Raw genomic sequence first — 17,379 nt, 5'->3', positions numbered from 1 at the left:
GATAAACTGGTGACCTGTCTGTCTCTACATGTCAGCCCTGTGATAGACTGGTTACCTGTCTGTCTCTACATGTCAGCCCTGTGATAGACTGGTTACCTGTCTGTCTCTACATGTCAGCCCTGTGATAGACTGGTTACCTGTCTGTCTCTCTGTGTCAGTCCTGTGATAGACTGGTTACCTGTCTGTCTCTACATGTCAGCCCTGTGATAGACTGGTTACCTGTCTGTCTCTACATGTCAGCCCTGTGATAGACTGGTTACCTGTCTGTCTCTACATGTCAGCCCTGTGATAGACTGGTTACCTGTCTGTCTCTACATGTCAGCCCTGTGATAGACTGGTTACCTGTCCAGGGTGTACCCTGCCTTCGGGGTCGGCTCCAGCCCCCCCTGCGACCCTGAATGCATGATAAGAGGTAAACGATGGATGGATGTCTCTCACCTTAAAAAAAGGTGAGAGACTTTACCATCTTGAAACGGATCTGATTGGAACCAGTTTTAGCAAGCCGACAATCAGAAGACACTCAACGATATCCAATATCTGACGATCTCCTGCCTGGTTGTTTTCCTCCGGGCTAGTTGCTCAATAGAATCAGCCGCTGTCTTTGATATAGATATGAGATTATTGATAGAACGTCCCCATGAGGAGTTTCACTTGTCTCCCTCTCTGCTGTGTCTCGCTGTCTAAGCTTCTTCTGTCTGTGTATGTACTTTACAGCCCATTCATGTGTCCTTTTATATCTATATTCATATTTTTTTCCAGCTAGAAAATCTTTGGCATTTGTGTGTGTGTCCGTATTAGAGCTATAGCAAACCTGTTGAATGGAGGCACCAGCTTTCAGGCTCTTCCCCAGCTGTTGTCTGGATATTAAATGGTCTCCGGGGTGAAAAGCAGCAAACCGAAGCACAGTTTCCTGTAATGCTTTTGGAGCCAGCTGTTCTTCCAGTGCAGAGGAATCCTGAAAGCTGTCATTTTTTGTCCTGAGAAGTACACGTAGGCTGAGTTACAAAAGTGGAATTGAGTGCTTGGTTGTTTTAAAATGGTCATGTTCATCGTTGGGTTTGATTAGAGGGTTCGTGTCATCGTTCCGCTCAGAGGAGCAGGTAACGGTTCGGTCAGCTGAGGACGTACTGCAATGTTTATTATGTCGTTGAAGGTTAAGTTTGCTGTCTTTGGGTGAAAACAGAGGTTTTATTTGTTTCTCCGTGAAGCTACAATTTGATTGGATGATTGTGTACGCAAATTGTGTACGCAAATAATATTGTACTGTAATATTAAGAGTATTTCTCTCAGGGGTTCAATGCTGTTAAACATCTTAAAACAGTGGCAGTGAGAAATGATCAGTCCAATTTGAGTTACAGTTTTTTTTGTTTGGTTATGAAATGGTTCTTGTGCTCATTGTAACTGGATTCAGCATGATGGAAAAATGCAGACGATCTGAATTATAATACCAGCTGCAGCATTCAAGGAAAAGCCTTGATAAAGAAGACTACAGAGACTTTCAGTTTCTCATCATACTTTATGTAACTCGACAATGTTTTTGGAAAGTGAGTTGAATTTTAAAGGAATAGTCCAACGTTTAAGAATACGTTTGTCTGGTTGAGAAATAGAGCATTGGTATCGATCTAATTTATTATTGTTTGCATCCATGGAAGAGAAGGTGAAACTCCATCTATGACCTGAGCGGTGAATCTGTGTGTGACTCAGTCAGACAGCTGAAAACTCTCTTATTTGTTAGTGGGGTGTGGCTCGTATTTTGCGGTAATGGCGAGATGTTTGCCTGGGGCACAGCGTTGTGTTTAAATTCTACATTTCTACCGGCAGCTGCGCTCCAATCGGCCCTTAGCTGCAATGTGCTGTATGCTAAGTCTGTGGAAACCTATGGTGTCAACCATTAAAAAACATCTAGGTGGACAATCTACAGCATTTCTAATTAAGGGACTAAAGAACAGTGACCAATGCAGCCATTGGTTGGGCAAACATTAGCTGCCATTTGGCATTGGGAGACCGTACTGTGGACAACGGACTCATACAGGTAACCTCTAGCGATATGTGCATTTCTGATGAACTACAGCAGATCAACGTCACTGCCAGCTGTCTGATCAAAGATGAACACATGCTGCCATGAGTGTAACATTTTGCTTTTTTATCATCACACTGAGTAAGTGATGGAGAAAAAACAAAACGACTAAGCCTTTAGAATTAAAGGTCTGCAAGCAACACCTCAGATTAGTCATTTCTCAAAAATCTTGTGAGGTTATGTAAACTGATTTTCCATGTTTGACCACTAGATGTCACTCATAACCAGGGACAGTCTATGTGCAAGATCCCCTTTGATGAACTGACAACACAGTAAGAGCTGCCTCCTGCAATGTGACTGTGAGATGCAAACGGAGGCATCAAAGACCTCTTTTGACTGGTTCTATCAAGCTGAATAGGCTGATTACATCCAATTAGTGGCATTTTTTCCTCTTCATGCACACAATTTGTTAAAATGGCGAGGACGGACAAGCTCTGAGCACAAAACGCATAATTTTAACATGTTGGAAGGAAGCTGTTCTGTGATTCACTGAGTGATTGCCGGTTTCTTGTGTCTGTGTTCAGCTAGGTAGGTACCCAGATGTCTGAGGAGGCTCTGAGGATGACGTCTTGACCTTGAACCCCACCAGTATGTCAGGTAAGATGTTTGACCTGATTACCTAAACGTGCACTCCCAGCCTCCAGGTTTAGTCCATATAAGGTTCATAATGTGCTTCAAAGTTGAATATTGAACACAATATTCACTCAAACTAAATGTGAACACAGTGTTTCTCCTGAATGATATTCCCGTCAGGCTAGAAAAGACTCACAAAAAGCAACTAAACTATCATGAGACACGTGATGTGAGGTCTGAACCACCAAGTCATCAGTTTGTATTTTTATTATTGTTATTTTTATTTTTCAAACTTAAGCAAGAGAACAGAATAAAAGATAGAAAGGATATGCCCTCTATACATGATCAGTAGCTCAATGACTTTGCATCACTAGATGCATCCCAACTATCCTCCGAAGGATGCGGCCTACGTCGGAGCAGCGATTACATTTTATTATTGTTATTTTGGAACATGCCAAAGCCAAGACGTTAAAGCTTTAACGTCGACCTAAAGGTAACTTTCTGCCCCGGAACATAATTCCAGATTTACAAGGCGCACGGCATCAACCACTGATCATGTGTAGAGGGGCTGAGAAAAACACCATTCGCATTTTAATTTCAATGCTTCGTGATATGCTGTCCTCACCAGAAAGATAGTATATAAAAGACATCTCAGATTTATCGTCAAACACAAGCAATTCATTCTTTCATTTCCTTATGATTTGAGAGGCAAAATGTCTCAGTCTGGACTTGTAAAAAAGCTACCATGCACCACTTACCAACGTTTCCAACCCCTTAACTCTTTGTTACAATTAATTCAGTGCACACTGGGAATGTAGACTTGCACTTGCATGCATAATAAGCCGTTTAAATACAGATGTCAAACCTTGTGCTGCACCAGACGTACGTGCTTTCATGTACAGACGGTCGCTCTGTGTTTACTCACATATTCAGTGTACAGAGCGACTGGATTAGCAACTTATTGGTCCACGTCAGCTATCTCATCCACAGACGAGTGCTGTTCTACCTGTGGTCACAATTACAAATTGTCATTTTTAGAAATAAGCATGCATTCATTCAGCATACTACACAAACAAAACATAAAAAGAGGAAATTAAAATCGTTACTTGATTTAAGTTGGTTATATTATCTTCTGATTAACCCATAGTGATAGTATGAAATCCACAAGTAAAGGTCTCTTTTTGGAAGAGGATGAAAAAAAAAAAAACAATCATGCAACACCTTGTGTAAACAAATACAACTTCAATTAAATTTTAAAATCCATCTTACTTGTTTCATTAACTAAAAACGGTGGCTGGTCTCGGTGGCCTCGCTGCCCCGCCACATACAGGCTCACGTGTACCACATAAGGAAATTAACCTGACATCCACTGTGACACCAGACCGGCGACAACAACAAACCTGTGACAAAGTGATGTTTCTGATGCTTAATTCACATTAACCTGCTGTTTTATTCGCATCTGATTGTTGAGAAGCAGAGGAGCAGGTCAGTCTGCCTCTCTCACCTGTTTAACTGAGCAAGTAGCTTTCTTTTTTTTAAAGTGCCTCTCCCATCTATTTTAGAGCCAGCAGAAAATTGCTCCCCCCGCTGGAAAGATGAGGCCATTCAAAATGGTAATATTTATCCTCCCTCTCAGCAATGCTTTTTCCTCCTCTCTGTCAGTCTGGGTGAGCTTTGGAGCACTCATGAAAACTCTAGGGCTTTTTTTTGTTTGTTTTTTTTACTAAAAACCAGAGAAGCTGTTCAGACTTTAACCTCCTTCAATTTTTCTTTGCTTTTAATGGCCTTCATTGACTCGATATGATTCTGTTTTGATCTGAAAACATGGGTAAGTACTAGGGAAAAAAAGTCATATTTTTTTAGCTTTCACTCTTCAACAAAATCATAATCCATGACCCAAACCAATAACCAAGTTCCTGTAGAATACCTTACTGAGATCTCATTTAAATACTTATTTGTGTGGCAAAGACGCAAGTCGTGCCTTTGCTTGTCATCATATTTACTTTACCTAAGGTTGAATATCATTTTGTTGTATAATGATAATATAATATTACAATATTAAATTCAATATATTTAATACAATTTTAAAAGTATTGTCCAAAATAATATATATAATAATATCATGTCATTATCATACATGTGGTCTGTCTGGGCTCAGTAGAAATAAGGCCTTTGTGATACCATTAGAATTAAACTGAGGGATGTTTGGTAAGACATTTCTTCCTCTTCTAGAGACACAGTTGAGTTGGTGCACTTTCAGCAGAGTCAGAGGATTGTTATCAGTACAAAACCAGAGTCAGCTAACCGTGCAAACATGCATTGCATCACTATTGCATGCATTTTCCTACAGGCAAGCTCACGAACCATCTATATGCAGAATAAAGTCCATTGTTAAATGAATAATGAATTCAAATGTGCACACAATCTATTACTTCAATAAAGGTCTCAGAGCTCTTCTTGGGTTCCTTACTGTTGTTTCCAGGATTTATACTCTTTATGTAAAATGAAGCAAAAAATACATAACTGTCTGTTATCTTTCATTATGCTAATTAACATAATGAGATCACAGACATGAACACATGATCAAGAGATACTCTTTGATCCTCATCCCCATTTCCAACCATGAAATTAACAAAATGAAAAATGAAGCAAACATCAAACCAAACCTGGCAGGCATAGAAACAACAGATATGTAGAAACAAACCGGCCCGCACCATTCTGCTACATGTTGCAAGCAAAGACCATGATAATATGAAGCTGTTTGTGATATGTGGAAGGGAAATCCTAACTAACCTGCTACATAATCCCTAATGGGCCTGTATTACTACACCGCATGCGGTGGAAAATGTTCCTCTTCACCCCTGTATCTCTGCCTCAACCACCACCACCACCGCTACGCCTTTCCTACTCGGCAATGATTGCATTCAAGGACACTCCATTACAGCTTCATGCGTCCTCCCCGTAGAGGCCTGGGCTGCCGCGGGGAGACTAGATTCATATCTGGTCCTCGGCGATGACTGTTGACACAAACGGATGACTCAAACGGTCTCGATTCCATATGAATTGCCTCATTTCACATTTCACGGCTCAGGATTGTTGAGGATGGAGGGCATGTCTGGTGGGTTCACTATCATTACATGATACATGATCGCTTGTTCTTTCCACGTCTCCTCCTTCCAGCGGTAGAAAAGTAAACCCAACACGCTGACTTAGATGTGATTTTGTGGTAATAGTGTCGTTAATCAGTGTTGACAGCACAGAGAGGCACCACTGGTCTTTTACTGCATAGCTGAAGCTGTTTCTCCCTGCAACTCCTGGAGGTTGCCCATTGGTCCAACAGTGGAAGCCGTGTGCTTATTGCTGTTCCTGCTAACGAGCGAGTGTTTTGTCTTTATCTGAACAATGAGGGGCGAGAGCCAGACATACTGAGTAAAGGGCTGAGCACAAGTGTTCACCAGCAGCGGTGCAGCAGTGGAGGTTGTGTCAATACGACTGAAATCTCACTAATGCCGAGGTCTTTGATATGTACACCAAATGCATTTGCATCAGGAAGCTGAAAAACAGGAGCAACAGCTTTGAGTGTTGAGCAGAGCGAAGGCGTTAAGTTAATCACTACATGATTGATTTGTTACAGATGTGCAGTCTGGTCTTCTACAGATTACGTTCTCACAGCAGAAGAACAGTAAGAATTACGTTTTCGAGGGAAACATTTTTTTAGTGGATTAAGTTTTCTAACAACGTATCGCAAATTAGCTTTGAATGGGTTTGAAGGTTGTTGTGATGGTCAGCTTGTTTGTGTCCCCTGTGAAACAAGTGTTTTTGATTTGTTTAGTTTTTATTTCATCATTTCGTCTTTTTGGCCATCAAGGATTTGTTTTTTTACTAAATGTAGTCAAATTTTTTGCATTTTTTTGTTTTTTCGAACTGCGCTAAATGTGTGAAAAAAACATGTTTGCCAAATCAAGAGAGTAATTCAGTCCAATGGGAAAATGAATTTGTAGGTGACGGGCTTGATTTGTGTCACCATGAATAAATCATAAATATTCTGTGCTCCGTATGTTCACAGATGAAGGAAGGTTGTCTGTCCACTTACAGCAGTTAAGAGTTTTATGGGTTTGAACCTATGGGTTTGAGCCAAAAATGAATCTGATACTCACTGTGAACCGTGTGTGTGTGTGTGTGTGTGTGTGTGTGTGTGTGTGTGTGTGTGTGTGTGTGTGTGTGTGTGTGTGTGCACTGAAATTATTAACAGTTTATTCCATGTAATTTTGCAGTAGATATATTTACTGTATTTGATCAAACTGTGCTCTAATTCTTATGAAATTGGCATTTTAATAACTGAATAAGTGAGTTTAATGTTGTCGTGTTGGTTGTGTCTTCATGGATCTAGTGTATAAATCTAGTGTTTCTGCTGCTTAACTTGCTGATTGGCGTCTGTGGAACAGCTGGCATTTCTCTCTTGATGACATCATCTCTGCAGCCCGTCTCCCAGCTGAAGCTCAAGGAGACGCTGAGCTGTGTAATCTAACATTTCTATCACCTGAATTTAGAGTTTCATACCTTTTTCCATTCTTCATTCATTTGCGTGTCGCCCGATGTCACTCGGTTTGCGTCGAGGTGCTTTTGCATCATACGACCCCCTCTGCAGCGATGAGGAAACAGGGAGGGAGTGCTCCTGTGGGCTTTATTTTGATGTTTAAGTTGGAATTGAATTGTGTGCGTCTCAGGAGAAATGTCTCCAGGAATGTCTGCCGTGATGATTCACTCATTAGATGTCTCATCTCTCAGCAGCGGCGTGTTAATGAGCTCGGTGAGGGGAAGAAAGCAGCACTGATGAATTGTCCGTGACAAGGGCCACATTTGTTTGAATAAAATGAGGCAGTGGTTGTTATAAAACTTTTGTCTACAAGCTACATAGAGCACAAACATTAAAGGACGCATTCTAGACTATATTTGACAGCAAACCCACAATTTCAATAAAGACTAAAATAATAAAATATGAAGCAGTTTGCTGCACAAGAAAAAAGAAACATTTGGACCAACTTAAGACTTTTTGGTATTTTTCAAAACATGTTCTGCAAGTTAAACATAGAAAATATAATTCTGAGATTATAGTATAATATATATATGATACACTCTCTATCACAATCTACGACCTAAATGACAATCTATTTCAAACTGGAATAACTAAGGAGCCTAACATGTACTTGATTGAACAACTATACTATATATAAAACCTCTTGAGCTCATCACACACGCACCTCCTTTCCACTTCCTTGCTGTTGCATCGCCTCCTCACTTGTACGTGCATAGATATGTACCGTTTGGAGTTGTCCGGCATTTGTAATGTGCACAATCAGGGAAATGGTAAATTACTGAGAACACAGTGATTCATCTGATTGGATTCTTTTGGACTTTGTGGAAGAAGCGTTTCAAATGAATGAAGTTAAAAGAAAAGCAGTAGCTTCTCTCCAAAGTGCGGGATAATCCCGTCAAACTTAAACCTTCGGCGTTAGCAGCTTTTTAGTCGTTCCCCTGAGCTCACCCCGACCGGCGAAGGGAAAGGTTCAAGGACTAATGTGTCTCATCAGGTAACGGCGAGTAGCCAGGGACATCTGGCACAGTGTATCGTGTCATTTCAGGGCCCGGGGTAAAAAGAGATTCCTCACGTCCAATAATTGTTCATGACCTGCTTTGAGCTCCCTAGGCTGAAAGTAATCAATCAGGGAGGGAATATATCTGTGCAGAAGCCGGCTGCAGGGCCATTGCTGTCAGGCGGCGCGGCAGAGAAACCGTCTCCCTGTTCGCAATGCGTGGATATGATTGTTGAGCAGAAGTCTAGTGTTATCTGAAGTAGAGAGTCGTAAGGTTTGTCAGGAATACCTGGAGTCAACAAGCCGTCAGTATTTCTACTCGCTCAGCATAACTTGAAACAGGATGCAGGAAACGTTCTTGTGGACATTTTATTCCCGCACGTTTACGAGAATGAGCTTAAAGAGAGAAAGCTGCATCTGATAAAAATACAATTAGGGTAAGTAAAGACATATTTAAATAGATTAAAATGTAGATTGCTTTTTTTTTTTGTCTTAAATGTGATGCATTTGTGGCGGGTCTGAAAGAAAATGTATCTAGATTTGAGACAATTCAAAGTGATCTTAAATTAAGATCCATTTGCTTGGTTTTTCCCACAATCATATGATGTGTTTACTTTGCAGACGCACTTAATATTAGCTGTAGACAAATGCTTTTATTTGCTATATATATATATATATATATATCTTTTGTTTATGTTAGTTCTCCATCCATAAATACCTTGTTCAATACCGGTCAATACATGCATGTGTATATAATATGATGCTGCATGTTTACTGCTAAATTAAAAAAGACTTGGAAAGAAATTCTAGATGTCTATAATATATTTAAATATACGGTAACACAAAAAAGAGCTTGTTAGAAACATGAAAGCTCACATACGTTAATGCGTCCACTCAGACGACAGATTGTTTCAGTATTGACAGACTCTGTCTGATGAACGCTTAATGTCGACATTGAAAACTCCAAACAAGATTAGGACTCGGTGAGGACGTCACCTCATCACAAAGTTAAACTGGTATCAGGCCCTCTTTGGGAGCAGATTTGCCTCAGAGGGCCCGTGTCTTACCAGCTGCTGCATGTCGATCACATCGACCCCTCACATACTCACACTTCTTATTGAACAGGGTCGGTAATCCCATGATAAGCCCTGTTAACTGTTCATTCAGACAGATTATGAAACACTGATCATTCATGTTGCCTCGGTTATATAGTTTTATACATAATGGTGTATTTGTTGGAAGAATGTGCAACAGTGTATCACTATCAGTACTGTATATCTTGTGTTATTATGTTCTAAGATGCAAAAGATGTTCAAACTGATTTTGACTTAATTTGTGGTGTTTTTGTTCTGCCAATAGTACTAATGGGAACAGTGATTCCATGTTGTATCACAACGTCCATAAAACAGTCATTCATGTAAAAGTTACAAACAACTAAACAATGGTATATCTTTTTCACCCACCCCAAAAAAAACTGAAAAATTGACAGAATTCAGTTAATTTTAGTCCCTTTTCTTTCTTTTTTAAATGGAAAGCTGCTGAGTAGTCACACTTTAATATACTTCAGATATTCCTACATTCCTCTTATTGTTTTTACACTTTTAGCTGCACATGTTGGGCTTTGTTTTGTTTACCCTTTTGTTCATTTGTCATGCCAATTATTCTTCATAAAAGACATTCAAATAGTTAAGAAATGTTTGAGATCAGAGATGAAATATTTTAATGTTAGTTTTCTTACATCCTAAAATTACAACTTTTAAGTCATGCAGTTTGGAACGCTGAGTATTTACTAATCCAACATGAAACTATTAATATATAGGTAATATGCACATAGATTAATCCAAATTAACATTATTTATGAGGTATTCTACATTAGCACAACTGTATCAATCTGAAATTGGCATTTCTGACAGCTTTTAAATTGTTATTAAATGGGCAAAAATTACACAACAGAAGCACAGATTATTACAGTTATTGAACTGTCATTGTTACACATGAAGATGTTTTTCTTACGTTGTGGTCGTCGCTGTGAAACGTCTCCAGACGGATACCACCAAATACTGTAAATGGAATAAACTGTTAATAATATAGAGGTATATAGGTTTCACAATCAAAATAAAAGTACAGAATATCATTTTTGATACATGTTTAAACTGTGGGGAAACAGACAACAGACAAACAAAAAACAACTTAAACTGTAAATTTAGGGCATTTATTATAAAACAGCCCCTCAAACAGTCATTTCCTGTTAAACCAGTGTTGTTCATGAGCAATAACTAACAAATAATGAATAAAAACATTTCAAATATGTATCTACACCTTCACGACTATGATATTTGTAAATTATAAGTCGATTACTTTCTATTCATGAACATTAGGAGCAAACGTTGCCGTTTGCATGTTTAGAAGATAATTTCTAAAATCAATATGCAGAGAACATTTTGGTCACCAACAATGTGCGTGTTTTTCACCTCGTCTAATAGTCATTTGGTGTGGAACAATGCTGTGTGTGGTGATTTAAACTGCTTCTACTTTAGGCAGGAGGTGTGTGGTGCAGCTCACCTATGGTTGGATTTAATCTGATAAAAGATGTGTGTGGCCGGTGAGTGTGTGTATATATATATATATATATATATACTGTATATTTCCGTGCTGAAAATGACCTAAATAGACCTGCAAATAGATCCAGATTTCTTTCATTCTGATGTTTTAATTATTCACTTCTCTCACCGTTGTCATAGGGACAAAGCAGAATCTAATATTGAATATATGTAATTTGTTCTTAGATTAAAATAAGGGGAAATACGTGGTCATTTTAGTCAGAATTGGGTTACTACATGGGATCATATGCTCTGATTTACTACTTCTTTAAATATCTGATAGATTACATTTGTATGAAATTGATTATAAACACAATTTATTTATAAAACATGGGGGAATTATTAGTACATTACATGGAAATAATTACATGTAAGACACATTACCATTACACGAAACATTTTAGTGATGTTGGTATACAGTCATCTGCGGCACAAAACATGCCTTGGCATGTTGGTATGTTGTGTTAACTGATTAGAGGAGACAAAATTTAGATTGAATTGATTGAACTGTAGGGCTAAAAGTGATGGCTGCTCATGTCCGGGCTTCAAACTCTGCTTGCATGGTAATACAGCTAAATATACTTAAATCATAGTAAACAGAAAGCAAAGTTGTGAAATTCGATCAAGGTCTTTGAAGGTCCACCAGAACCCTTATTATCCGAGTTTCCTAATCCCGGACACCAGCAGTATTGATCGTGTCGTCTCTGAGGGACGCGGTGGAGAGCGTGCAGACTGGCTGCATTCAGAGTTCACATAAGTACAAGCAGCAGGGATTTTAAAGCCAAAACTGCATGCATCTCTGCTCAGACTTGGCCATGTGTTCCCGTTCATGTTTGTGGCCTCTATGATCCATCAACCAGCAGGATGTTCGCTGTTCTGGTGTTTGCTTGTCTTAAGTAGATCTCAGGCGTCTGTGTTATCACACTTTACCCAAAATGTGTCTCTCAAAGAAGCTTTACACAAGTTTGAGGAAACAAACAAATATTCTGATTTGTGATTTTTCCTGAAATGCTAAATTAACTGGAGTCCTTCAGATAAACTTTACAGTCTATCAAATAATACATATATATAATATGTTTACATTAAGACTTTTTCTTCGAAACTCACATTCACACCTCTAATTTACTGGGCTTATGAGAATTTTGGGACCTAAAATTGTTTGAAAGGCTTAATTCTTTATTGAAACCAATATGATTCTATTTATTTTTGGCAATAAATAATTCCAGTTTGTAATTTGAAGTAAAGGCAACACATTTATATTTGTTTTCTCTTTATAATCTTCAAACACTGAACGATCTGATTTGATTGGTTGGTAATTCACAGGGAAATATAGTGGAATAACTTTGAACCAGTATTCTCTTCAGAAGTTCAAATATTGCAGTTTCCATATTTTTACATCCATGGGAAATTACAAAATTGAAGATTTTATAATAATCAATAGAATAGATATAGGTTTAAAATGTCAGAGAAAGTATGTATACGAAAAGTGAAAGCATCCATATGAATACATAAAACAATAATCATGAAGAGGCTATGAATTAGTTTGTTCCAATACTAACTTGTTTCTGCAGTATTATCCATAATCTAAAGTTAACAGCATTCACAAACGTCTCCGTATTGATTGTGTAGGTTTTTTTCCCTTCTGTCTGTCTGTCTGTTTGCTTTAATAGTAACATTTCTAAAAACCATTCAATAAAACAGCTTGTTATTGGTAATTATGAAGAAACGTTACATGCAAGAAATTATTGAAGAAGGCCTTGTGGATCCCAACAATCACGCGTCCGCACCATAAGGCTTATCCCATTTTTATTGAGCAGGAAGCCTAATCAATATGGCTGAGTATAGCCGATGCCTCGGATAATAGGTGTATTATCTGAAACGGATCACGCAATGTGTCGCTCAGCGTGCTGCTCGCGTGTCTGACTTTGTGGGAAACAATATTGATTTTATTTTTTTTGGTTTGTTTTACGTCTTAAAACTATTTTTTAAAGAAAAAACGTATTTTATTGCATAAGACTTCATCATAACAACTACAACATGTTATTAATGTAAAAAGAAAAATCTACTTCAATATATTTAAAGAAAAGACTTATTTTTGTTGGTTTTTGTTGGCATTGTTTTTATCCTGTTTTAAAAAAAAAACATTTCATTGCATTAATAGCATTAAAATTAGGCAAGGCAACTTTATTTGTATATCACCTTTCATACACAAGGCAGACTCAAAGTGCTTCACATCATAACATGTCAAACAATAAATTGAAAAAAATAGAAGAATTAAAATGCATTACAGAAAGACAAGGAGAATAAGATGTATATTCATGTTAATATATGTATCTCATGAACAGTACAGATAATTTAATTATATTTTTATTCACAGATTTGATTTGCTAAATGATCTAAATAGGAAATTTTAATTTTGATTATTATTTATTTATTTTATTAATTGTAATATTTTTCTGGTTAATTCCTGCATCAAAATGCTATAAAGAGCTCAGTTTTTCTAATTATGCGTTCTTTCCATTAGCTTAGCGGGAGCGGATTAAATACATGTCAGGGTTCCTGCGTATAAAACACAAAGACCTTCTTAAAATCTTCTTAGTGTCATAACATTCACTAAATAGTTGGCAGGAATAATTATACGACACACACCTAAGCAAGCTTGTTTACAGATTCTGTTTAAAATACCCGCAGGATAAGCAAGGGGTTAAATACACAGAGGTTAAAGGTTAAAGGTTTAGGGTTAAGTTATCACGGTGAAGAAAACGACTAACACTAATACGATGTAATCGTATATACGATCTAATATGATGTGAGAATCCTCCACAAAACAAACACTTTTTACATTTTAATTTAAAGTTATCGCTTTCCATAGAACAGTTATGTAGTCGCTGTTATTAGATGGAGGTGCAACATGCGAGGTCTTAATCTGCGACATCGCCACGGTCTGTGCGCTTTGAGGATTTGTGGAGTGTAAGATTAGAGCTCTACGTCGTCATAAATCTCTCCTTCCCGATTCGGCCGTGTGGTGGCGGGTGGGGCAGCTGCTCGGTGAAGTCTGGACTCGGTGGATAAAACTTTTGAGCGTATCAGGGGGGCAACTCTAATACATTTGTTTTCCAGACATTCTAATAGTCACATTCACATGGCTTGATGCTCCGTCTTTGAGCAGATTTTTTTATTTATTTATTTATTTTCCTTCTGAGATTTTTCTTTTTGCACAAAGGATAGTTGTTGGAGTTCACCCACGACGTTTTATGGTGCTCTGCATGATGAATTACTGCATACCAGACATGTATGAGATGCCTCGTTCTGGGGTGGGAGGCTACGCGGTGCAGGGCGGCGGGGAACACTGCATGTACCCGGGTGAGGGACCCAGGTATGGACACTGCGAACCCCAGCCGCTGCACCACCCACCGTGCATGGAGCAGGCTTGGCCGCCCAGCCAGCACTACTCTTGCTTGTACGCTGGTGGCACTCCCGTTTTTAAGAGCGAGTTTTGCAGCATGGAGATCCCTCTTAGTCACTACCACCACCAGCCTGAATATTTCCCTGAGATCAAACCTGACTTCTCACACCTGCAGTGGATGCAGGAGGCGCACAGGAAAGGTATGACGTCCGGTTTGTGATTCTCGGTGAAAGCCTTTTTGTGGTATGAGATTGATGGATGGAATGGTTTCCGTTGTTTTGTGGTTATCTCTCTGGATTGTGCATGACGAATATGTTTTGATAGTTATATTTATATATATATATATATATATATATATATATATATTTATATATATGAACATTTAATTAGTGATAACTCGTCCTTGATCAATGAATCAGTGACGTCTGGGATTTTCAATTAAGTGTGACAAGCGTAAATCCAAGACTTAAGTCATCATGGGGCGGCAGATCTGTGAGCAGGACTTGGTGCATCTGATGCTCAGAGTGTTTGGCTGAGGCGGGCGGGGGTTCCTTATTGATTGATGGCGAGGCAACAGAAGGCTGATTCTTTACAAACTCCCCCCAAAAAAAAAAAAAAGGTATTGATCAGCTTGTTAACCTCCGGTCCTGGAGTCTGCCAGAGGTCAAAGCACTGAACTCATTAAGCCGAATCCCAAAATTGGACCAGGTGTTAACTCAGTGAGTGAACAGTGCCATCTATGGAAGTCGGTGCCAATCAATGACTTATTCCGAAGACACATTAATACGCACCTACTCACATACTTTTTTCCTAGAAGTACACAAAAAGACACATTTTAAAGAAAACATAAAATTCCCAAAATATTTTAAAATTTGTTATAATTATTATTGAAAGGATCTCTTAATCTTTCAAACCAAAACCTGATATTAAGTGTTTGTTCTTCTCTCCAGGGTACATTCCAAGTTACCTGGACAAGGATGAGCTATGTGTAGTGTGCGGGGACAAAGCCACAGGCTATCACTATCGCTGCATTACCTGTGAAGGTTGCAAGGTAACGCGTGAGTCTTCATCGTTTGCACGTTTATTTGTTTACTTTTCTCGAATCCTTTCTGAGCGTGTGCCTGTCTGCTTTCAAGGGTTTCTTCAGGCGGACAATCCAGAAGAATCTCAACCCGACATACGCTTGTAAGTATGAAGGGAAATGTGTCATCGACAAAGTGACCAGAAACCAGTGCCAGGAATGCCGCTTCAAGAAGTGCATTGCAGTGGGAATGGCAACCGACTGTAAGTTTTCGTCAGAGCGCCGTCTGCTTCATTGATGCGCCATCTTTGTTTGTTTGTCCGTTTCTGTCAATCAATTAGTGGATCAACAGAAAATGTATTGAATTGAATTAATCATTTTACTCTTATTATATAAAAAGTATTTTTGTTACAGGGATAAATCACATTAATTCCCACATTAAAATGCTGTTATGAGCTCAGTTGTTTTCTAAGTATGCGTTCTTTCCATTAGCGTTGTGGGTGTAAAAGGGGGGAATGTAATTTATTTAATTTTTTTTTAGTTAATCCGTCCGTTTTGGGGTTGTCATTTTGAGGTTGCCCTGTATTTTCAACTATGTGGCCAATGTTCCCACCAGTGGTGTTGGACGACAGCAAGAGGCTGGCCAAGCGGAAGCTAATCGAGGAGAACAGGGAGCGCCGTCGGAAGGAGGAACTGCAGAAGACGGTGTGGGACCGACAGGAGCCCACCCAGGAGGAGTGGGACCTCATCCGTATGGTGACTGAGGCCCATATGGCCACTAACGCACAGGGCAACCACTGGAAGCAGAAGCGGAAATTCCTGGTGAGACATCCTCCCTCCCCTCCCTCCCTCCCTCCCTCCTCACCACAGCCTTCGTTGTATTGATTACCCTGCCGTATCAAATCCAACAACCCCCCAACCCCATCCCCCCTCCATCCCCTCCCACCCTTCACAGACCCCCTTCCTCCTCATGCCCCTGTCTCCTCCACCTCCGCCACAACCACTGCTCCCTGTGTTAATATGTCCATGTGTTTTTTTGTATCTCCTTGTAGAGTGGGGCAAAATTAGCTGGACGATGGAGGAAAGTGTGTTCCTCAACGCAGCAGCACTAATTTATAATGGAACACCTTATTCTTGTCTTTTTAATGACTTACCGAGCTACGATCCTTAATAGTCGATACTAATAACTTGCTTTTTTTTGGTGCCGTTTCATTTTTCTCTCTTTCTGATTGTAGCTTTTGATTTCACAGCTGGCACTTTCTTTTGACTAATTTTCTTTTCCTTTTCTGTAAAGTCTAATTGCTCTGTTCAGATTGAAAAGTCCATCTCGACTGTTGACTTTGTTTTGGGTTTCTATGGTGCGATCAGAACGAGCACTTGTTAGAGTGAAACAGTGATTATACAAGGGTCTCATTTGTTGAGGTAATTGTGTAATAATCAGGAATTAAATCTGTCACTACGTAACAACAAGTCACTTTACATGCGTCACACATTTATTGGAATCTATTTCACTCCATCTGCGTGGGAAATGAATTTGGAAACGTTTTTGTACATTTTAATTACGAAGACATAGTGAAGTCTGTGCGGTCGAGTGTCTCGGGGGGAGCTGTTTGAAATCCTGGTCCCCGAGCCTGAATCTCACCATAGAAACCCAACTTGTATCTCTGTCCTCACCTGTTTCCTATCTGCACACTCTTTCATCTGTCTTCAGTTTTAACTTGTTTTCTTTTTAGTTGGCTTGACACGAGTTCTTCATTGAAACTTCACGATTCCTGTTGATTATCCAACAGGTCGAGGAAGCTATGCTTCTTAATGAAATAACATGTAATTTATTCTATACTTCTGACCAGAGTGCAGCGGGGGTGAAGGAAACTAAGGTAAGGGAAACTGATCGACAACAACAAACTGTCCTGTCTTCAGTGAGCTTGCACAGTGTGTAGTTTACATTAACATGCATAAGACATTTAATTGTGTGGAAAAGATACACGAGTGCTACATGTCTGTAGTGATGCGTCCTAAATCAAACCACTTCGCTCACTTTCGAGTCTTTGCAACATCTCATTTGACCTTGAATAGATCAATACTGTTCTCAGTAATAGAATCATTTC

At 39.2% G+C, this 17,379-nt stretch overlaps 1 protein-coding gene across 4 annotated transcripts in view; it reads left to right on the top strand.

The window, feature by feature from the left end:
• Positions 1 to 17,379, top strand: part of thrb (thyroid hormone receptor beta) — a 92,571-nt gene that overhangs the window by 65,918 nt on the left and 9,274 nt on the right. The window contains exons 3-8 of one of the 4 annotated variants that reach the window (XM_084032209.1): positions 2,602 to 2,674; positions 4,213 to 4,263; positions 15,201 to 15,301; positions 15,387 to 15,534; positions 15,888 to 16,093; positions 17,062 to 17,148. In XM_084032209.1, the coding sequence (XP_083888335.1) occupies positions 2,668 to 2,674; positions 4,213 to 4,263; positions 15,201 to 15,301; positions 15,387 to 15,534; positions 15,888 to 16,093; positions 17,062 to 17,148 (600 nt within the window). In that variant the 5' untranslated portion in view covers positions 2,602 to 2,667. Of the gene's footprint in view, positions 1 to 2,601; positions 2,675 to 4,212; positions 4,264 to 13,422; positions 14,451 to 15,200; positions 15,302 to 15,386; positions 15,535 to 15,887; positions 16,094 to 17,061; positions 17,149 to 17,379 lie in introns of those variants that run through there. The other 3 variants (XM_084032211.1, XM_084032210.1, XM_084032212.1) reach the window with 3 other exon arrangements.

This window comes from Eutrigla gurnardus, assembly GCF_963514095.1.
Source record: "Eutrigla gurnardus genome assembly, chromosome: 17".
NCBI classification, from domain to species: domain Eukaryota; kingdom Metazoa; phylum Chordata; class Actinopteri; order Perciformes; family Triglidae; genus Eutrigla; species Eutrigla gurnardus.
The sequence above is the reverse complement of the archived record's forward strand: the minus strand, read 5'-3'. Positions and strand labels throughout refer to the sequence as shown.